Raw genomic sequence first — 23,137 nt, forward strand, 5'->3', positions numbered from 1 at the left:
GGAAGACGAAGCATCTGTGTCCCTGCCAGGCGGACCCGTGCGAGGACCGAGCGAACGACCGCTGCGTTCGTGCAGCGTCCACATAAACGCAAACCTGGCGCACATTTGAACAATGTTTGCGTCGCTACGGATGGTCCGGTCACTATGCGTCGCCCACCAGACATATTTTCGGTTCGAGCGGACGCGTATGGTGGCTCAACATCCCCGTTTGCGTGGCCATGTTGGAGATGCCCTAAGTTCAAAATACCGCAGTCTGGTGGGAAGGGTAGATAGGTCCATGTGCGTGGTTGCCGGTCGCCGCCTCCGCCGTAAAACTCGTGCACGGAGCCCACCCCTCGCGCAAACCCAACCTCCTTTATTAATTTCCAACAAGTCAATTTTATTTAATAAATATCGCGTCTACCACCGTTTGTTTCCTTTTGAAGCACCCAGCCCAGCCGCAGCCGGCCCCAACCACCCACCCCCGCCCCCGACCAAAACCCAGACCCAAACCCAGGGGCGCGCGTCGTTTGATGCGATTCCGGCGCCGATCGAAGCCACCGCCGTGACCCGCGCCTCCGCCGTAGCGTTCGCCCATCTCCCCCGCGGCCATGGCTGGTGGCGGCGACAGCGGCGGCAGCGCCAGCGGGGCCCGCCCCTCCGACAAGGCGGCGCGCCCGCCGATGACTGCGATCGACTCCACCATCCAGTCCATCAAGGAGGTCGTCGGCGAGCACTCCGACGCCGACATCCTCGACGCCCTCCGCGACTCCAACATGGACCCCAACGAGACGGCGCAGAAGCTTCTCAACCAAGGTACGCCGCCTCCCCGATCTGTTCGCTTCGATCTCGGCCCCACGCGCTCAAACCTAGGGTTTCGGCCGTTCGTCTGTCCGGCTCGCATTCGGCAGGTACGGCCGTTTTTTGTTTAGTGTAGTTTGCGGGGGCGCGCAGGATTCTGGTTGGGGGCGGCTAGGGTTTTGGAGCTCAATCGATCTGTTGCGGTTTCCTACCAGTGACTTGGAGTTTGATCTGAGCTGGCTAGATTGACTTTATTACTAGATGTATATCTGTGTATAAGGTCAGGTTAGAGTGGATTGTTTATCCTAGTTAGATTAGTGATGATTAGGGCTTTGTATTGCTTGGTAAACCACTAAATCTACCAACCACTGAAACGAGGAAAATTTATCCAGTCTATAGATGAATTATGTTGATCTGAGCTGGCTAGATTGACTTTACTAGATGTATATCTGTGTATAAGGTCAGGTTGGAGTGGATTGTTTATCATCCGAGTTGGGTTAGTGATTAGGGCTTTGTATTTCTTGGTAAACCACTAAATCTAGACTAAGGTATGACATGTTTCATGAGACGGAGGGAGTATTTGTGATGCAAGTTATGGTGATATCACTGGAATGTGGCATTCAACATATCTACTATTTATCCAGTCTATAGATGAATTATGTTACTGTATGTAATCAATTCTATTCGTGGTAGTGACTCTCCTAATGTATGCATCCGCAGATCCATTTCATGAGGTGAAACGGAAAAAGGACAAGAAAAGAGAGGTATGTGTTTCCCTTCTTTTCAATATTTCGACGTGATGTTAAATGAAGCTTGAATAACACAATAATGATATCTACAATGAACTGCTCTTTGCAGTAACCCATTCACTTCATAACAAACTTCTCGTACCTTCATGGTTGCCATGCCTTAATAATCTTTACACTTAATTTTCCAATGCAATGAAAGGCTAATGGCGCAAAGAAAGTGCTAGGTTTTTAAATTCCTGAGGTGCCAACAAAATAGAAGATGCGATATGAAACACTAGGCTAAAGCACAAGAGGAGAAACATTAAGACACTGCCCATAGTTTCTACACATATAACTCATTGCTTTTGCTGCTGCCGTGCTTCTCTTTTCCCTTTATGAGCGATCTTTCATGGTTGAAATAACCTATAGAGCACCTCATTGCCATTATGGCATTATGCATTATAATTTAGGCCTCTTTTCCCTTTTATATTTGCTCTCCTTTTTGTAGCCTAAACACTTGAAACTTTGATGGCTACTTGAGAGCCTATATTGTTTTGCCTTCTACCACACTTCAAACTTTGATCGCTACTTCAGAAAGTTTTATGCATGCTGTTTTATCCACTGTTATATTGGAAACTCAGTGTTTAAGTTTAACTTCAAAGTGCATTTGTACTCCGGCTATTTCTTGTTGCTGAAGTGTCTGTGTTACTTCTTCAGAGTGCTGGCCAGAAGAGTTTTGCTCAGACCTCAGCACAAGGTGAGCACGGTTCTCAAGGGACAAGGCCACACACTCAAAGGGTTGAGATTGATCAAAGAAGAGCTCACAATCAAGGTCAGGCATATGGTAATATAGCTGAAAGCCAGCACTTATCTTACATCAGGGTCAGAGATGTGCTTCATTTACTTTGAACAGTTTTCTTTTAATCTTTTTGCGTGGTTTAACTGCTCTTACATACTTAGTTGTTAACAGTTGGTTCACTTGGATAATGGTGCCATAGCAAAAGACAATTTTGTGTAGATTTTGATTGAGCAGATATTAAAGACTCACTACTTTTCATGACCCTTTATTAGAGGCACCCATTTGGTTGATATGAAGCATATTCTATTTTCTGGTTGCTACCAAGGCTCCATTCCACTTGTTTGAATAATTATGAATTCCTTTTTTTTGTTCATTTGTACTTTGGTATTGTATTAGCAGCATGACTGCATTTGTTCCATAGTCTTTCCCTCATTGTTGACACATGACTTGATGCAGGCCCTAGTCGAGAATTTCGGGTAGTGAGGGACAACAGACATGGTTCCATGGAGAACAGATCAGAGCTAGGACACAAAGGTTCAACATATATGCCAGGCTCTGATAGGAGGTATGATTGCGTTTATGTTTCTTATGAAATTACTTTTCTTTCCCGTTTTCTACAACCAGTTACTATATATTGGTGTTCAGAAACATCAGCATAAACCAGACTCTGTTTGAGGGTTTCTGCAAGGCTATCTGCTTACATTTGGGTCCTCACCGTTCAGATCGCAGTTCATATATTCATTATTTTACTTATTTTGTTCACCAGTCGGTGCTGAATTGTTCCACATCATTTGAACGTCATTTGTAAATTGATAGCAATAAAAAATAAAACACTATTCTAGGGTAATGAAATCTATCAGTCACTCGGTGTTATTTTGACTGATGCTATATTGAACTGCATTTGTTTGTATATACACTTGGATACTTGATAGTTGATACGTGTGTAGGTTGACTTATCTTTGTATCTTGACACTTGAATGGTTATAAAGTTGTGATTACTGCAGTTGGCTTTACAAAGATTTTTTTTTTGGGTACATTAACTAATGTAGTACCATTGTTTTAGAGGCAGAAATGAAATACTTTATGAAATCGATATAGTCCTCCTCCCCCAACCCCTAAAACACTAGCTGGTGCACACACCGTAATTTGTAATCATTAGTTGTTTTTCCTGTTTGCATCTGTACTACTTTGCTTACTGTGGATTTTTTTTCTCTAGTGGGGTTGTAGTTCAATCTGATCGAAATCACCCTCCAGCTACAAACTCAGAAGGTCAGATCACACATCAAACTGCAAAGAACGTGCTTCAGATGAGCAGGGGGGCTCAGGGTACTTATCACAGGCATGCAAGGCCATATTTGAAGAACACTCAGAATGAGCACCAGCATCCAAATTCTGATCCTGCTCATTCTTCACCCAACTACAAAGCTACTGGAGGATCTGTCGGACCTAATCGACGCGAAGCTGGTGTAGCTAATGCTCCGAGGCAGTATTCTGGTCGTCCAGGCTCGCAGTTTCATGCACCAAATGGTTCTTATCCTGCAAATATTCAAAGGGGGAATTTTGCTTCAGCTGGCCCTTCTGGTCATCGCCCAGCATTTGTGTCTAGAAACACTCAACCCAATCAGAGACCTGCATTAGACACAGTATCTCGTGGCAGGTCTGCTGGTAGATCTTTTGGTAACCAAAACACCAACAAGTATAACCAGGGTCCTGCTGGCAACATAAAAGGTAATATTCCCAGTGATGATCATATTATGTGTTTCCTGAGTAAGTGTGTGCAACTCCAAAGCACATATACAAGAGAATGGAGTACATTTTTCTTTTCACTAACAAGTTATGTGTACAATCTTTGTAACTAGTGAACAGCAAAATTTATGTCTAGATTTACATGAACAGGTAATAAAAGCTAGTGGTGTACCTCACCGTTGATGGATAAACAAAACCTGTTTTACATACTGTATATAGCCAATTCCACGTATAATTGTTTTTGAAGTTTCAGTTTGGTTTACTTAATGGTAAACTAGTATCTACTGTTTGTTCTACTAAGTTACACATAGTGTCCAGTTATATGTATTCACGCAAGTGTCTTGTGCGCAAAAAATTCAGGCTAGCTGTAATTTTCTAGATTTTACCTTTTGGAAATTACTACTTGTCTTATTTTTAGAAAGAAGCAAGATATATGCCGTGTTTAGTAGAAAACTTGTTATTCTGCTAAATTACAGTGTCCAGTTATATGTTTTCACACAAGTGTCTTGCGCACAAAAAATTCAGGCTAGCTGTAATTTTCTAGATTTTACCTTTTGGAAATCACTATTTGTCTTATTTTTAGGAAAAAAGCAAGCTATATACCATGTTCATTAATAATTTAGTCTATTTTTTTACAAGCTTAAAAATGAAATGTTATTGGATGCATTACTCTTTTTTTTTATCACTGTAGATCTCATTTTCTTACTTTCTGCAGCCATACGACCAGCTAAGCAGTGGAAGCCAAAATCGACAAATAAGTCTTCCACCAATGATGCTGACAACAGTGTAACAGATGCAGTATCTCCTTTAGATAGTAACCCTGAAAATGCCAAGGTTCTGGATGTGAACAGCTCGTGTGACAAAACTTCTCATTCTAACGTGCACGAGATGGAACATGTGATCATCCCAGATCATCTCCGTGTGCCAGAGTATGAGCAGACAAGATTAAGATTTGGCAGTTTCACTCCTGGGTTTGATTCAGACCAGTTACCGACCTCATCTTCTCCAGAACCCCAACAACCAGAACAGTAGGTGAACCTTTGCCAATTATAAAAAGCGATGACACTTGCCAGTATCAATGAAATTTTACTTATAGATAAATACTGTCCAGCTGTTACCTTAAAAGCACTTGTTTATTGAATTGAGCTGTACTATATGCTGCAGTTAGTTCAGGATGGTTTTGTTACTATTTGCATGGTAAAGCTATGAATGCTCTAGTGCTTTTCCAAATGATAGCTGTAAATTACGATATCTTATGATGCGAGTTTCGTAATAGACCATTATCTTATTGTTTGTTACTTGCAGTGTACAAGAACCTGTTGAACTGGCTGTTGAAGAGGATGCATTCGGTTCTGAACATGATGAAGTGGATGAGCAAACTGTATCCACATCATCAGCAGAGGTTTCCTTACCACCATCTGAGGATAGTGAACAGATGAATGGTCAAGAAGTTGAGGATGATGATGGACTGGGCTTAGTTCAGAGTGATACTCCACTTGGTGTAGCAGATGACCATAATATCCAAAGCACCTCTAGTTTGACTGCTTTTTCTGTAAGTCAATTAGGAAGAGTACATAAACATTGCTATTTTATTTCACTGCTGCCAAGATGATTGAAGTTTTATTTTCTGCCATTTATTTCTGTGTGATTTTGAGACGAAGTGTTGAATTTAGTCGATAACTGTGACATTTTCTTTTTCTAGGCATATGGTCATGGAGATCCTAATATGCATCCTAATAATGAGGCGCAATTATACGGGCTGGTGGAGCCTAATGTACACCCACAAATGTTGGCTTCCTCTTCTCAGGTAAATTTGCAATCCAGTTCAGCTGACCTTGGGTCTCCCTGTGGACAGAAACTGAAACAAATGCTATACCTTGATACTGACATGCCTGCCGCCCTCTCTCTCGAAAGCAGGATTACGCTTCGGTTAATCCAGAAGCAGATAATGCTGCTCAAGTGTTCAGGATGACAGAATCTAATGTGCATTCACAAGTTCCTTCGGCATCTGAGGTAGCAAAATTTTACTTCACTAACTTACCTGTTTCCAAGACTAACTTAACTTTCCCTGCAAATGATCATTACTTGTACTTGGCACCTACTACCTCCGTTTCAAAGAATAAGGCGCCCTCGTTTTACGTGTTTTTTGTTTGACCAAGAATTACTTCGAATAGATAAAGATTTTTTGTATGAAATTAATATCACTAAAAAGTGCTTTTTAATGCGAATCCAACGATACTAATTACATATAATATAATCAAGATTTTGTTGCTCAATTTCTATGGTCAAAGTTCGTCTTGAAATGCGCGTGCGCCTTATTCCTTGAAACGGAGGTAGTACCATTTAGACTCCCCTTGGTGTTTTGACTTACAACCATGCTGATTATGGATGGGATGGCTAATAATTGATCCAGACTTACATCCATATAGTTTACTTAACTAACTTAACCTGGTTTCCCGGACTAACTTACCTTACCTTTCTTTGCAAAGGACCATTACTTTTACTTAGCACCTACTAGTACCAGTTAGACTTATGTTCGTGCCCAAGTCATACTAATTATGGTTGGGCTGGCTGCAAACAAGTCAACTTTAGCCATATTCCACTCTGATCTGCTCTCGCGTCTAGTGAACTCGTTTAGTTCTTTGTAAACTATTGATCCAGCCTGAGTCAACAGTGCAAGCTTGCTCTGTTCATATTGGCTTTAATCTTGCCAACCGAACTGGATCCTCTGACTTTACCTGTCCTGACTTTGGGGCATTGAAAGCTGGGTCCCGCATCTGGTGGGCTCCACATTTCAGTGACTCAAAGTCAGGTAATTATTAGAAAGGTGCCTCGAGCAGCAGCATATCTGAAACATTATGGATAGTAACCAGCAGGTCACCATTCTGTCTTCCTTGCCCTTGTTTCCCCCTTGATCTGTTTAGGGCCTGTTCGGAATATATGTAATTTTTGTGTGGCCACCGGTATTTAGCTCACACTTGAACTAAATACTGGGGAGAACACAAAGTTTACACTCAATCTAAACAGGGTCGTAGTGGGTGTGTGTCTTCTGGGAAGGGTAGAAAACCCTAGCTAAGCCAGTGACACTCCCCTATCATGGGTCAAGAAAACCCTGCAGCCAAGTTTTTTACAAGTCTTTACTTTGTTCTATATTGTCGCCTGGGTGTTTGTCAGGTGGGGATTTTTCTTGCACCTGCTTGGTTTTTACTTAATTTTAACCTGCTCTCACAGACAGGATTGTGAACTTAAGCTTTTACCTCCTTTTGCGGTCTTTTCCTGAAGTAAATTTTGCTTTCACTTCACCGACCTGTGGCAACAATTTAGATTAAACGTTGTCTTAATGGCAAGTACTATTATCTCATTGTACTCTTCGTCTGTTTTGCTTTTGTAGGCCCTTAGTTCACAGCAGCAACATATTGCAATCTCTTCACAACAGCAACATATGTCCCAGCAACAAGCAGCACAGATGTACCCTCCAATCCATGTGCAGCATTATCCGAATTTCATGCCATATCGCCATCCTCTCTATTCTCCACCAGCATACTTCCCACCCATGGCTATGCCAAACTATTCAGCAAATGTCCCTTACGCGGCAAATGGAAATAATTATCTTCAGATGCCTAGTGGAGGCTCACATTTAACCGCAGGACAAGTCAAGTATGGAGTTTCACAGTATAAACCAGTCCCTGCTGGTGGTAACCCTTCTGGTTATGGAAACTACACTCATCCAGCTGGTTATGCACTTAGTTCTCCTGGTGTTATTGGCACTGGAGTTGGTGTTGATGATGTCAATCGGATGAAGTACAAGGATAACAACATCTATGCACAAACCCCACAGGTACAAATTTTGAATGTCGAGTATGAAATTTTATATGAATTAGAACTATGTTTTCTGCCTGTAAAAAGTTCTGCTTGTTTTGGGGGTATAGATAGATGTCAATGGTTTCCTTTTGATGTATTTAGGAAATTGGCTCTCACAAAATATTCTTACAGCCTACCTCTGTTTCCTTTTAATTGACGCAAATTTAGTATAAAGCTGTACTAAATCCGAGTTAAAAGGGATAGGAGGAAGTATTTCCTTGATTTGACAATTTGGGCATCTTTAACAGGTAGAGGCATCTGATATCTGGATTCAGACTCCTAGGGAGATTCCAACTTTGCAGTGCCCCCCATATTATAACTTATCAGGTCAAGCAACACCTGGTGCTTATATGCCGAATCCTGGGAATGCATCTTTTAGTGCTACAGCTCAATCCTCTCACGCACAGTTTCCAGGCATGTACCATCCTCAGCAGCCTCCCTCAATTGTAAGTCCGCATCCAATGGTGCATCAACAGGTCCCATCTGCCATTGGTCCCAATGTTGGAGTTGGTGTAGCTGCACCAGGCCCCCAAGTGGGGGCTTATCAGCAACAACAGCTTGGTCATATGAATTGGAGACAGCCCAGCTTCTAGAGAAGGTTTTTTAAATTATCTGTAATTAGGGGGTCACAAGAGCCTTTAATGTAACAACAATTGGCTCCTCTTAACAGGAACCACTACTGCTTTTTAGTGCAGCTCTGTCTGATCTATTTTATGGTTTAACAAGTTTTGTTAGCTTTTCTGTTCTCCCATGTGAAATCATTATCTCCTGTGGGAAATCAGTATCCCTTGTGAACTGCTTTTATGTTTTCCCATGTGAAATCATTATCTCCTGTGGGGTGGTATGATATGAATGATACTGATTGCTAGCTATTCATTGATCTAAATTCTTGAAAGAGCACAGGGGTTGAGCATTGCTCTTTTTGTTCTTTTCTTAATTTATTTAACGGGTTGGGAAATTGAGCAGCAAACATACAATACACATGTGTAAGATGAGGTCCTGCTATGTTTTTTTTTGGACACGAGTAGTTTTATTAGAACTGTGAAACAACACCCATGGGCCATGGGGCACAACAATCTAGCTAGGTCTTGCGTATGAATTCGGACGATAAAATTGAACATGTATTGTTAACTTTATTTACTCTTTTTTACACCGAGAGCCCTTTAATATGGTAGGAGGCCACCGCATTTTTGTGAAATCTATTCCGTGTTTACAGTACCCCTGAATTATTATGAACAATCCATCTTATGAGATCCAAAGGCCGAGGTCCACCAGTCCTCCACCAAGTGTCCATTGGACCATTTCGATCTACCCCGCAGGGCTATTCACGAGGATGTGGAGGAGCTCTAGGCGAAAGCTTGGCCTCGGCCTTTGGTTGGTGCCTACAACAGCGACGCCGAGGCGTCGTATACATTCTTGGTGTTGTTGTAGAGCTCCCTTCCTGTCCTCGTGTGGTTGCTGCTCTCTGGGAGAAATCCCTGTAAATTAGAAACAAAGACAAGCGCTTCGAGCAAAAGCAGGATCGCACGGTTGAGTTTAGGTGCAAGTTAAGCGTTTTTTTTTGGAAGATAAGGAGCTTTACAATCCTTTGAAAGGATATCAACTAAGAATGGTGGTGTGAAATTAATCCACAAGCACCTTCTCTCTCTTAGCATAAAAATGGGCTGCTTCATTAGCTCGACGCGCTACAAAAGAAAATTTAATAATAGAGAAATTCCCACTAAGCTCCTTAATTTCCTGGCATATACTGGCAAGTTGACAGTTTTAAAAGGGAAACAAAAGCAAAAGCTCTCAATTCTGAAGGTTGACCTAGATTAGGTGGATCCATTAAAGTTTCTCTCAAAAAAAAAAAAAAAAAATGGAACCATTAACGTGATTATCCAGTGAAGGTTCACATCAAGAAAATGCAACTTCTTCGACCATGGCTAGAAATATTACTTAGCACTCAATGTTAATCATAAAACTAAACCACCCACTTAGATAGCTTGTTATATATCTTGGTAATACTGAAGAACAGAAAGGCCTACCTACCCGCAAACAAAGATAGCTCGTCCGCTTCCAGTTATCCATCAGTCTATATCTGGTAGTTGAAAGAGAAAAGTCTAAACCCCGGGTTTTGTGTGTTTGATGACAACGCTTAAATAATCTCACCGTGTGCTTTGAGTATCTTTGTTAGATTTGCAAGTGCACAGTGACCTCGCTGGACACGTCAAGATCGGAGGACTGAAGCGTAGCTTATAGGTTTTCTGGTTTTGTGTGTGTATCGTGAGGTGACATGGTTGGAGAGAAAAAGGGGAGAAAAACAGTTTTTGTCAGGCCGGTACTACCGGTACCATGTGATGTAGTACCGCTACCCCATCGTACCGCCTACATGCCGCTCGGCTCGAAGTTCTGCTGGATTTGACCCACAATACGAGTTACGGTACCTCTGCGGTATCTGGAGCGGTAGTACCGCTTGCAAGCGGTAGTACCGCCACGGTGCCGCTCAAAATACCGTAACTAGTTACGGCGATGCAGCAGTACCGCTGTGGTACCGCTTTGGATCCAGTAAGGTTTGGACCCCATTGCGGTACCTCGAGCGGTAGTACCGCTCTGTGTCCACGTGGACAAGATCTGTGGGATTTCGAACTCAGAGCGGTAGTACCGCTTACCCAAAGTGGTAGTACCGCTTAGGTAAAAACTAGACATAACGGTTGGATTTGGGAGGGCCTATTTAAAGGGCCCTTCTTCCCCAACTCGTTTTTATCTCTTCTCTCTCTCTCCTCCATTGTTGCAGAGCTTAAACCTTGAGGATCTCCCCAACCATCCAACCAATCTTGCCCAAATTTTGAGGGGTGGTGGAGGAGACCCCGATCTATAGTTCTACCAAGAGAGATTTCACTAATACTTGCTATTCCTTAGTGGATCTTGGTGTTAGGGTTCCTATGGTGGGATCTTGGAGAAAGTGCACCTATGGAGGCTAGCTTGGTGTTGTACTAGCTCCATAGGTTGTTGGGAGCCTCCTTGTGGTGTGGAGTGATACGTCTCCAACGTATCTATAATTTCTGATGTTCCATGCTTGATTTATGACAATACCTACATGTTTTGTTCACACTTTATATCATTTTGATGCATTTTACGGAACTAACCTATTAACGAGATGCCGAAGTGCCAGTTCCTGTTTTCTGCTGTTTTTGGTTTCAGAAATCCTAGTAAGGAAATATTCTCGGAATTGGACGAAATCAACGCCCAGTATCTTATATTTCAAGGAAGCTTCCAGAGCACCGAAGAGGGGCCAGAGGAGAGCCAGGTGGGCCCCACACATGGTGGCGGCGCGGCCAAGGGGGGGCGCCCCCCTGGTGTGTGGCTCCACCGTGGCCCTTCCGACTCCGACTCTTCGCCTATATAAGCCTCCCTGACCTAAATCTTCGATACGAATAAGCCACGGTACGAGAAACCTTCCAGAGCCGCCGCCATCGCGAAGCCAAGATCTGGGGGACAGAAGTTGTTCCGGCACGCCGCCGGGACGGGGAAGTGCCCCCGGAAGGCATCTCCATCGACACCACCGCCATCTTCATCACCGCTGCTGTCTCCCATGAGGAGGGAGTAGTTCTCCATCGAGGCTAAGGGCTGTACCGGTAGCTATGTGGTTAATCTCTCTCCCATGTACTTCAATACAATGATCTCATGAGCTGCTTTACATGATTGAGATCCATATGATGATCTTTGTAATCTAGATGTCGTTATGCTATTCAAGTGGATTTTACTTATGTGATCTCCGGAGACTCCTTGTCCCACGTGTGTAAAGGTGACAGTGTGTGCACCGTGTGGGTCTCTTAGGCTATATTTCACATAATACTTGTTCACTGAGTTATGATTTGAGTTGGATGTCTCTATGAAATTGTGGTGTGTTAGTACCTCCTATAAATGCTCACAGTGACAGCGTGGGGTGTTTATTAGTACTTGGGAATACATCTTTAAGGTTTGCCTACATGATGAATTAGTGTTCGTTATCTTGCCAGAGAGTAATTCAGAATGCATAGTGAAGTGCTTATTTATATTCCTTTATGATTGCAATGTTGAGAGTGTCCACTAGTGAAAGTATGATCCCTAGGCCTTGTTTCCGAACATTGAAACACCGTTTCCAACAAGTTCTGCTACATGTTTGCTTGCTGCCATATTTATCTCAGATTGCTATTACCACTCATATTCATCCATACCACTTGTATTTCACTATCTCTTCGCCGAACTAGTGCACCTATACATCTGACAAGTGTATTAGGTGTGTTGGGGACACAAGAGACTTCTTGTATCATGATTGCAGGGTTGCTTGAGAGGGATATCTTTGACCTCTTCCTCCCTGAGTTCGATAAACCTTGGGTGATTCACTTAAGGGAAACTTGCTGCTGTTCTACAAACCTCTGCTCTTGGAGGCCCAACACTGTCTACAGGAATAGAAGCGTGCGTAGACATCAAGCTATTTTCTGGCGCCGTTGCCGGGGAGGAAAGGTAAAAGGCACTCACACTCCGGTCCCATGTAACTAAGTTATTTTCTGGCGCCGTTGTAAGTGCTCGAAGCTATTTCCTTTAGATCCTGCAATTGCATCTTTTTGTTTCTTGTTTTTCACTAGTTAGGCATAATGGAAAGTAACAGTGAGCTTTTTAAGCTATTTCCTGAGTTAAGACATGGATTGTTTGATGCGAAAATTAAAAAACCTATGGAACCTTATTTGCATGCTAGTAGCAATGATATTAGTATGAATGCTTTGAACACCATTGTTGCTAATGATATAGAAAGTTCTAAGCTTGGGGAAGCTGGTTTTGATGAGCATGATATTTTTAGCCCCCCCAAGCATTGAGGAGAAAATTTTCTTTGATGATACTTTGCCTCCTATTTATGATGATTATAATGATAGTGGTCTTTTGGTGCCGCCTACTATGGAGGATAAGTTTAATTAGGATTACAATATGCCTCCTATATTTGATGATGAGAATAATAATGATAGCTACTTTGTTGAATTTGCTCCCACTATTACTAATAAAATTGATTATGCTTATGTGGAGAGTAATGATACTTTTATGCATGTAGCTCATGATAAGAATGTTTCGTGTGATAGTTATATTGTTGAGTTTGTTCATGATGCTACTGAAAATCTTTATGAGAGAGGAAAATATGGTTGTAGAAATTTTCATGTTACTAAAACACCTCTCTATATGCTGAAATTTTTGAAGTTACACTTGTTTTATCTTCCTATGCTTGTCACTTTGCTCTTCATGAATTTGTTTATTTACAAGATTCCTTTTCATAGGAAGTGGGTTAGGCTTAAATGTGTTTTGAATTTGCTTTTTGATGCTCTCTTTTGCTTTAACTCTTATTTCTTGCGAGTGCATCATTAAAATTGCTGAGCCCATCTTAATGGCTATAAAGAAAGCACTTCTTGGGAGATAACCCATGTTTTTATTTTACTACAGCAATTTTGTTTTATATTTGAGTCTTGGAAGTTGTTACTACTGTAGCAACCTCTCCTTATCTTTATTTGATTGCATTGTTGTGCCAAGTGAAGTCTTTGATAGTAGGGTTGATACTAGATTTGGATTACTGCGCAGAAACAGATTTCTTGCTGTCACGAATTTGGGCAGGGTTCTCTGTAGGTAACTCAGGAAAATCTGCCAATTTACGTGCGTGATCCTCAGATATGTACGCAACTTTCATTAGTTTGGAGTTTTCTCATATGAGCAAGTTTAGTGCCCCAGAAAAATTCGTCTTTACGGACTGTTCTGTTTTGACAGATTCTGCCTTTTATTTCGCATTGCCTCTTTTGCTGTGTTGGGTGGATTTCTTTGTTCCATTAACTTCCAGTAGCTTTGGTCAATGTCCAAAAGTGTTAAGAATGATTGTGTCACCTCTGAACATGTGAATTTTTGATTATTCACTAACCCTCTAATGAGTTTGTTTCGAGTTTGGTGTGGAGGAAGTTTTCAAGGGTCAAGAGAGGAGAATGATATATGATCAAGAAGAGTGAAAAGTCTAAACTTGGGGATGCCCCCGTGGTTCATCCCTGCATATTTCAAGAAGACTCAAGCATCTAAGCTTGGGGATGCCCAAGGCATCCCCTTCTTCATCGACAAATTATTAGGTCACCTCTAGTGAAACTATATTTTTATTCCGTCACATCTTATGTACTTTACTTGGAGCGTCTGTGTGCTTTTATTTTTGTTTTTGTTATTTTCATTCTCTGAATAAATGCTTGTGTGGGAGAGAGACACGCTTCGCTGGTTCATATGAAAACATGTGTTCTTAGCTTTAATGTTCATGGCGAAGGTTGAAACTGCTTCGTTCATTGTTATTTGGTCGGTTCAGAAAATGTTGCATGTGGTAGTGGTATAATGAAACACTTGCATAATCTTGTAGATCATTGAGCTTTGATAACTTGATTCTTTGCAAACGTTTTGAGGTAGTTAGATGGTAAGGCTTGCTGGATAAATAAGTTAAAACTAGTAGTGGATTGTTGTCTTTAAGCTTGTGCCGTACTACAAACTCTATTTAAATAGTTGAAGGTGTAGTTGGACTTGATAGCTTTCCATGTCTGAGAGTTCATCGTAATAACTAAGTTGTGTGCTGAAGGTCGAGGGAGCTAGCGGGGTACTTGTGCCACCGTGAACGGCCCTCCTTGGAGTAAATTTTAATCATGCTCTTAATGTTGAACCTGCTAGATGTTTGCAATAAGCTTGTGAGTTCTTTTTGACTAATGTTAAGCTACGGTTTTTGGCACTTCCACCATCCAAATTTGCTAGCCTCTTCGGTACTGTGCATTGCCTTTTGCTCACATTGAGAATTGTGCATACTTCGCCAGTACATCCAAACCCGTGGGAGGACTTTCTCTTGTTCTCCTACACATAAGCCATACATCTTCCTGAAAACAGCCACCATACCTACCACAGCATTTCCATAGCTGTTCCGAAATATATTGCCATGCAACTTCCATTTTACATTACATTACATGTTGTCATTTGTTATTTATATATTGCTTTGCATGATCCTATACAGCTGATGTGTGGTTTACCCATGTTACGCTAGATCATTGCACATCCTGCTACACTGGCAGAGGCATACAGTTTTATACATCATGTTTTATTCATTATGAGTTATTTGTACCAAAAAGTGTGTTGTCATATTAGGATGTTGCCCCTAAAAGTGAAAAGAGCCATGGAGGCCATCAAAAAGAGAAAAAGAAAAGAAAGAAAAAAATAGAAAAGAAAAAGAAAAAGAAAAAAAAAAGAAAAAAAAGAGAAAGAAAAAAGGGGGGCAACATTACTATCTTTTATCCACACTTGTGCTCATGTTTTAGCACCTGCATTATTCATAGTCATCATTTGTGCTCATGTTTAGCACCTACACTCCATATGAGAGAGTTTTCATGTTTTACTAGTATAACTATGTGGGAAATTTACACTATAGAACTTGGGTTGTATATTCCAATGATGAGCTTCCTCAAAAGTGCTCTAGGTCTTCGTGAGCAACCAAGTTGGATGCACCCCCACTAGTTCCATTGGAGAGCTTTCATACACATATAGCTCTATGTGCATCCGTTGCATGGCAATCACTACTCCTTGCATAGCTTCGATCATAAGACTTCCTCTTGTCTAATGATCAATTATAGCTTTGTAAGACTTTCTTCCATTTGGCCTTCCAAACCCCCATTAACGTTCTTTATGCCATAACATCCTGGTGCTAATACCAAATGCTTGCGCTCACCGGTTGAGTAGACTTCGAAACAGTTGATTCATGACGTTCATGTTTATGTTTACTTGACTGAATCCTTCTTATGTTGTGAAAATTTACTTGATGCTTGGAATGAAGGATAGAACTTCTACGCTGAATACTTAACACATCTTTAATGAACTTTGTACGGTTTCATGTCTTTGAAGCAATAGTTCATGAAAACTTCTAGCTTGTTTAACTCTTGCATTATCATCTCTTATATCAATATAGACATTTGCTTTGAGTGATTTGATCTCAGTTCATATGCTTTACATCATTATTGGATCAAGATTATGTTAGTAGCATGTCACTTCAGAAATTATCTTTGTTATCGTTTACCTACTCGAGGACGAGTAGGAACTAAGCTTGGGGATGCTGATACGTCTCCAACGTATCTATAATTTCTGATGTTCCATGCTTGATTTATGACAATACCTACATGTTTTGTTCACACTTTATATCGTTTTGATGCATTTTCCGGAACTAACCTATTAACGAGATGCCGAAGTGCCAGTTCCTGTTTTCTGCTGTTTTTGGTTTCAGAAATCCTAGTAAGGAAATATTCTCGGAATTGGACAAAATCAACGCCCAGTATCTTATATTTCAAGGAAGCTTCCAGAGCACCGAAGAGGGGCCAGAGGAGAGCCAGGTGGGCCCCACACATGGTGGCGGCGCGGCCAAGGGGGGGGGGCGCCCCTGGTGTGTGGCTCCACCGTGGCCCTTCCGACTCCGACTCTTCGCCTATATAAGCCTCCCTGACCTAAATCTTCGATACGAATAAGCCACGGTACGAGAAACCTTCCAGAGCCGCCGCCATCGCGAAGCCAAGATCTGGGGGACAGAAGTCTCTGTTCCGGCACGCCGCCGGGATGGGGAAGTGCCCCCGGAAGGCATCTCCATCGACACCACCGCCATCTTCATCACCGCTGCTGTCTCCCATGAGGAGGGAGTAGTTCTCCATCGAGGCTAAGGGCTGTACCGGTAGCTATGTGGTTAATCTCTCTCCCATGTACTTCAATACAATGATCTCATGAGCTGCTTTACATGATTGAGATCCATATGATGAGCTTTGTAATCTAGATGTCGTTATGCTATTCAAGTGGATTTTACTTATGTGATCTCCGGAGACTCCTTGTCCCACGTGTGTAAAGGTGACAGTGTGTGCACCGTGTGGGTCTCTTAGGCTATATTTCACAGAATACTTGTTCACTGAGTTATGATTTGAGTTGGATGTCTCTATGAAATTGTGGTGTGTTAGTACCTCCTATAAATGCTCACAGTGACAGCGTGGGGGTGTTTATTAGTACTTGGGAATACATCTTTAAGGTTTGCCTACATGATGAATTAGTGTTCGTTATCTTGCCAGAGAGTAATTCAGAATAGCATAGTGAAGTGCTTATTTATATTCCTTTATGATTGCAATGCTGAGAGTGTCCACTAGTGAAAGTATGATCCCTAGGCCTTGTTTCCGAACATTGAAACACCGTTTCCAACAAGTTCTGCTACATGTTTGCTTGCTGCCATATTTATTTCATATTGCTATTACCACTCATATTCATCCATACCACTTGTATTTCACTATCTCTTCGCCGAACTAGTGCACCTATACATCTGACAAGTGTATTAGGTGTGTTGGGGACACAAGAGACTTCTTGTATCGTGATTGCAAGGTTGCTTGAGAGGGATATCTTTGACCTCTTCCTCCCTGAGTTCGATAAACCTTGGGTGATTCACTTAAGCGAAACTTGCTGCTGTTCTACAAACCTATGCTCTTGGAGGCCCAACACTGTCTACAGGAATAGAAGCGTGCGTAGACATCATGGAGCTTGCCCCAACCTTGTGAAGGAATCACCGCCTCGACCGGTGCCATAGTGGAGAAGGGGGAGCCCCTTTGTGGAGCTCTCTCGAGGAAGAAGGCGAGGCCTTCCTTCGTGGTGTGGCCGCCTAGCCTCTTGTGTGAGGCTAGCACCTCCTCAACGCAGATGTACTCTCTTTTGTGAGAGGAACTGCGGGAAACAAACCTCGCCTCGTCTCCGCGCCATCCGGTTGTCCCGCTCCTTACTTTTACTATCTTGATTGTTCCTTTGCTTGTTGCACTTGTCTAGCATCATTGTAGGAACACTGACACCACTAAAGGTTTCACCTTTACCTTCCGCACCGCTAAAATTGAAAAAATACTAAAACTTGACGTAGCGTCCATTCACCCCCCTCTTGTTCGCTACGATCCATTCAAGTCGTATCAGAGCAAGGTTTTCTTGCTCGGGCTTTACCGCCTAAGAAATGGCCGAACAAGAGACGGTTGTGAATGGGTCACCTTCCCTTGAGCCACCCGCTCCATCATCTCCCATCGATAGCACGATGGCTACGTTGGATGACCTCAAGAAATTGGAGTCATCCATCGTTAACCAAATGAAGGTAATGATGATGGAGTTGGTTGCTCAAAAACCAACCCCTATCGTAGATCCTAAGGCAAGTGCCGAGGATCCCCCACCAAAAGTTAACCAATTTCCTCTTGTTGATTTTGTCGCGCAATCGACAAAAGATCCACAAAAGGAAGGGCTTGGGGAGACCGGCACTTCAACAAAGGGGAAGGATGAGACACCGGTTGCGGAACGTCTAGGGGATAATCATGCGGTGCCACCACCAAGTGATTACACCATAAACGTTCCAATACCTATGCCACATATCTTGTCGCACGGTTCACCACCGTTACTTGAATCAAATAACTTTGAAAATTGGCAATTCTTAATGCGTTCTCATGTGCGCAGCGCATCTACCGAGATTTGGCGCATCATCGAGGAGGGCTACTCACCACGAGACCCAAAGAGCTTGACAAGAAGAGAAGTGGTGGATGACCAACTCAACGCCACCGCCATCAACATGATTCACATGGCTGTCACCCCCAAGGACCGCGCTCATATCCGCTCGCTCAAGACCGCCAAGGAAGCATGGGATAAACTCGACAAGCTCTTCCTCGGAAATGTGAGCATACAAAGCTCTCGTTTTGATGAAGTGAACAACATGGCCGACAACTTCGTCATGAATGAAGGAGAGTCCCCCGAAGAAATGTATCGGCGCCTCATCGCTCTCGCCGTACAAATGCAAGATCTTGGAGCAACGTTTGTGGATGACCATTGGATCAAGCGCAAGTTCTACAACGCTCTCCTCCCTTACGAGGAAGTGAAGTTGACGGCCATCCGCCAAAACGCCTCCTTCCGTGCTATGACATCCGATGAAGTTCTTAGCGAAGTCATCGCTTTGGACATCTCCAAGAAGAATACGGAGGATCTTGTTGCTCGCGCCCACAACACCCGCAAGCCCAACCTTGCATTGAAGATGAAGGTACATGAGGATATTGAAAGCGATGAGGATCCCATTGAGTGGGGACCGGATGATCTCAAGACCAACTATCATGAGCACATGGCTCTCGCCGCCAAGAAATTTTGGGAGGGAAACAAGTCCCGAAGCACAAGACCAAGAAGATCACCTGATTCTCCAAGAAGCTTCTCCAAGAGCCCAAGGGAGGGGAAAAGGGGGATAACATGCTACAATTGCGGCGACAAGAATCATTTTGCTGCGGATTGTATGTTTGAGAAAAGAGAAGATAATGGTGGAAGGCTTGTCCGCAAAGAAAAGTTCAAGTCTCTCTCCAAAGGATTCTCCAAGTTCTCCTCCAAGCCTGATGACGACAAGGTCTCCTTCACCAAGAAGCCTAGAGCCTTCATCATTCGAGAAGAGTACTCCTCCGATGGGGATGAAGAACATGAGGACAAGAGCTCCAACAAGGAAGGAGAGGGAGTGGCCACCATCGCCATTACCACTCCCTCTATCTCCCTCTTCGACTCTCCTAATGAGAACCTCATCACCCACAACGCTCATTGCCTTATGGCAAAGGTATCCACGGAGGTAGAATCCCCTTCCAAACTCTCATCTTCAACTAATGCCTTATATATTGATGATGCCACTAGTCTCACCATTAAGCGTGAGATTATGGGTTTGGATTCTTTTCTCACTAACATGCAAGGGGATACCAAGACTCATGTTGGGGCTCTCTTGGCCCAACTTGGTGCGGCACAAGACCTTATAGAGGAGAAGGAGAGGCTTGAAAGGGAGGCGGCAAATGAGATTGCCTCTCTCAATCAAGTGCTTGAAGAAGAACAAAATTTGTGCATGTCTCTTGAGGCTAGTGTCATCATCCTTGAAGACTCCAACAAGGCTATTATCTCCCAACTCACCAAGGACCGAGACCATGCTCTTGGTTTGATGGGTGAGCTCAAGAAGAAGATGCTCTCTCTCGAGGAAGCCAACAAATAGAAAGATGAGGAAGACCCCAACTCTTGCCATGAAGAGCTTGTTGATCAAGTTGCTTCCTTGAGGAATCACAATGCTCTTCTCTTGGAGGTCAATGCTCTTCAAGAAGAAGCCTTGGATGAGTATTACCGCTTGTGCAAGGAGAAAACCTCATGTTGCAATCATGAAGAAGAAATTTCCACTCTTGAGACCACCAAGGCTAAGCTATTGAGTTTGAGTAGCATGCAAGAAGAGTCTTTGGTGGAATGCCTCGCATGAGCAAAGAGAAGGTCACTTGTTGTGATCACGAGGAAGAAATAGCCGCCTTGAAGAGGAGCGAAGCCAAACTCTTGGAGGTCAATTCCATGCAAGAGGAAGCATTGAAGAAGTATTTTCCTTTGAGCAAGGACTGTGCGTGTCACACCCATGAAAGTGACATTGCCAAGATGGAGAGTGACAAGCGTATACTCATGAAGATGAACGCTCTCCAAGAAGAAGCTTTGATGGAACACTTCCGGGTGAACAAGGCAAAGGAAGTCCAAGTGTTTGATATTTGTCATCCACACCCGGAGCATGAAGATGAAGTCAATCGTTTGAAGGCCAAAATTGATAGACTCCAAATTCAAGCCAAGTACTTGGAAGGAGTCATTGGAGCCAAAGATGGAGCCAAAGAGGGCTCTTGCAATGAAGGAGGAGTGGCTACCAAACCAAAGAGGAAGGGGAATAGGAGGACCAAGAAGAAGAAGAACAAGGAGAACATGGAGATCAACCATGAGGAGAGCTTTGCTAGCTCAAGAAGGGATGGAGTACCCAACTCCGCCTCGAAGGGTTTCGCCGGCTCTAACAACCCTTCTCATGTTCTTTTTGTTGATTACTATGGACATATTCATGCTCGCTTTATTGGTCCTCAAGAGGACAATGTTGATTGGACTATTTGGGTTCCCAAACCCCTTGTTACTAACATGATAGGACCCATTGAAAAATGGGTACCTAAATCCAAGACTTGATTCCTTGTAGGACTATGCTTCCGGTGGCGCTAAGTGGGTGGTTGATAGTGGAGCCACAAGTCATATGACCGAAAGCAAGAATATTGTTGTCGTCCTCGAGTCTTCTCACTCTACCGTATCATATGGCGACAACACGTGCTCTAAGGTATTGGGTCTTGGCAAGGTGGTGGCAACACCCGACATCTCACTTGTGAATGTCCTCCTTGTCGAGACCCTTGGTTACAACTTACTCTCCGTTCATCAAATTGCTCGTACGGGTCTATGTACTTTCTTTGATGAACATATGGTGGTCCTCTTGTGGAGAAAGACACCCCGTGTAGCTTTTGTTGGATATGTAGAGACGGATTGTATGTTGTTGATTTCTCCGGAAAGACAACATCTTCCGCTCTTTGTAGGATAACGTTGCATAGAAAACAAAAATTTTCCTACGGCGAACACGCAATCCAAGCCAAGATGCAATCTAGAAGACGGTAGCAACGAGGGGGTATCGAGTCTCACCCTTGAAGAGATTCCAAAGCCTACAAGATGAGGCTCTTGTTGCTGCGGTAGACGATCACTTGCCGCTTGCAAAAGCGCGTAGAAGATCTTGATCACGATCGGTTCCGGCGCCACGAACGGGCAGCACCTCCGTACTCGGTCACACGTTCGGTTGTTGATGAAGACGACGTCCACCTCCCCGTTCCAGCGGGCAGCGGAAGTAGTAGCTCCTCTTGAATCCGACAGCACGACGGCGTGGTGTCGGTGGCGGTGTAGAAGTCCGGCGGAGCTTCGCTAAGCTATGCGGGCAATATGGAGGAGAGGAGCTTGGCTAGGGTTTGGGAGGGGTGGCCGGCCACTCTATGGGGGGCGGCCAACTTGTGGTCTTGGGGTGGCCGGCCCCCTCCCTTGGCCCCTCATTATATAGGTGGATCCCAAGTGTTGGTGTCCAAGTCTTCGAATAAGACCCGAAACCAAAACCTTCCATAGGAGGGGGAAACCTAGCCCAACTAGGACTCCCACCCAAAGGTGGGATTCCCACCTCCCATGTGGGGGGTGGCCGGCCCCCTATGGTGGAGTCCACTTGGGACTCCACCCCATCAAGGGCTGGCCGGCCATGGAGGTGGAGTCCCTTGTGGACTCCACCTTCCTTGGTGGTTTCTTCCGGACTTTTCTAGAACCTTCTAGAACCTTCCATAGAACCTTCCGCGACATTTTATTTCACATAAAATGACATCCTATATATGAATCTTATTCTCCGGACCATTCCGGAACTCCTCGTGATGTCCGGGATCTCATCCGGGACTCCGAACAAATATTCGAACTCCATTCCATAATTCAAGTGCTACCATTTCAACATCCAACTTTAAGTGTGTCACCCTACGGTTCGAGAACTATGCGGACATGGTTGAGTACTCACTCCGACCAATAACCAATAGCGGGATCTGGAGATCCATAATGGCTCCCACATATTCAACGATGACTTTAGTGATCGAATGAACCATACACATATATTACCAATTCCCTTTGTCTCGCGATATTTTACTTGTCCGAGGTTTGATCTTCGGTATCACTCTATACCTTGTTCAACCTCGTCTCCTGACAAGTACTCTTTACTCGTACCGTGGTATGTGGTCTCTTATGAACTCATTCATATGCTTGCAAGACATTAGACGACATTCCACCGAGAGGGCCCAGGAGTATATCTATCCGTCATCGGGATGGACAAATCCCACTTGTTGATCCATATGCCTCAACTCATACTTTCCGGATACTTAATCCCACCTTTATAGCCACCCATTTACGCAGTGGTGTTTGGTGTAATCAAAGTACCTTTCCGGTATAAGTGATTTACATGATCTCATGGTCATAAGGACTAGGTAACTATGTATCGAAAGCTTATAGCAAATAACTTAATGACGAGATCTTATGCTACGCTTAATTGGGTGTGTCCATTATATCATTCACACAATGACATAACCTTGTTATTAATAACATCCAATGTTCATGATTATGAAACTAATCATCTATTAATCAACAAGCTAGTTTAAGAGGCATACTAGGGACTTCTTGTTTGTCTACATATCACACATGTACTAATGTTTCGGTTAATACAATTCTAGCATGATATATAAACATTTATCATAAACATAAAGATATAAATAATAACCACTTTATTATTGCCTCTAGGGCATATCTCCTTGATCTC

At 43.2% G+C, this 23,137-nt stretch overlaps 1 protein-coding gene across 3 annotated transcripts; it reads left to right on the forward strand.

Annotated features, from left to right (window-relative positions):
• The first annotated feature begins 438 nt into the window (after positions 1-438).
• Positions 439-8,655, forward strand: LOC127317800 (uncharacterized). Of its 3 annotated transcripts, none has more exons than XM_051348390.2 (11): positions 439-795; positions 1,501-1,544; positions 2,226-2,352; positions 2,764-2,872; positions 3,524-4,035; positions 4,769-5,081; positions 5,359-5,605; positions 5,756-5,860; positions 5,968-6,066; positions 7,445-7,891; positions 8,163-8,655. In XM_051348390.2, the coding sequence occupies exons 1-11, from the start codon at positions 591-593 to the stop codon at positions 8,505-8,507; spliced, it is 2,553 nt and encodes an 850-aa protein (XP_051204350.1). In that variant the 5' UTR covers positions 439-590; the 3' UTR covers positions 8,508-8,655. The 3 variants fall into 3 exon arrangements, with proteins under 3 accessions (XP_051204350.1, XP_051204352.1, XP_051204351.1); XM_051348392.2 differs by having other exon boundaries at positions 2,226-2,340; XM_051348391.2 differs by having other exon boundaries at positions 440-795; positions 5,971-6,066.
• Positions 8,656-23,137: the final 14,482 nt, after the last annotated feature.

Source organism: Lolium perenne, chromosome 7 (assembly GCF_019359855.2).
Source record: "Lolium perenne isolate Kyuss_39 chromosome 7, Kyuss_2.0, whole genome shotgun sequence".
Classification (NCBI taxonomy): domain Eukaryota; kingdom Viridiplantae; phylum Streptophyta; class Magnoliopsida; order Poales; family Poaceae; genus Lolium; species Lolium perenne.

What these genes read in the sequence shown, in the direction of transcription:
- LOC127317800 (XM_051348390.2), top strand. Translation starts at nt 591, where the DNA reads ATGGCTGGTGGCGGCGACAGCGGCGGCAGCGCCAGCGGGGCCCGCCCC. An exon ending in AAAAGGACAAGAAAAGAGAG is followed by an intron (nt 1,545 to 2,225) that starts GTATGTGTTTCC and finishes TTACTTCTTCAG; the next exon opens with AGTGCTGGCCAGAAGAGTTT. An exon ending in AAGTTCCTTCGGCATCTGAG is followed by an intron (nt 6,067 to 7,444) that starts GTAGCAAAATTT and finishes TTGCTTTTGTAG; the next exon opens with GCCCTTAGTTCACAGCAGCA.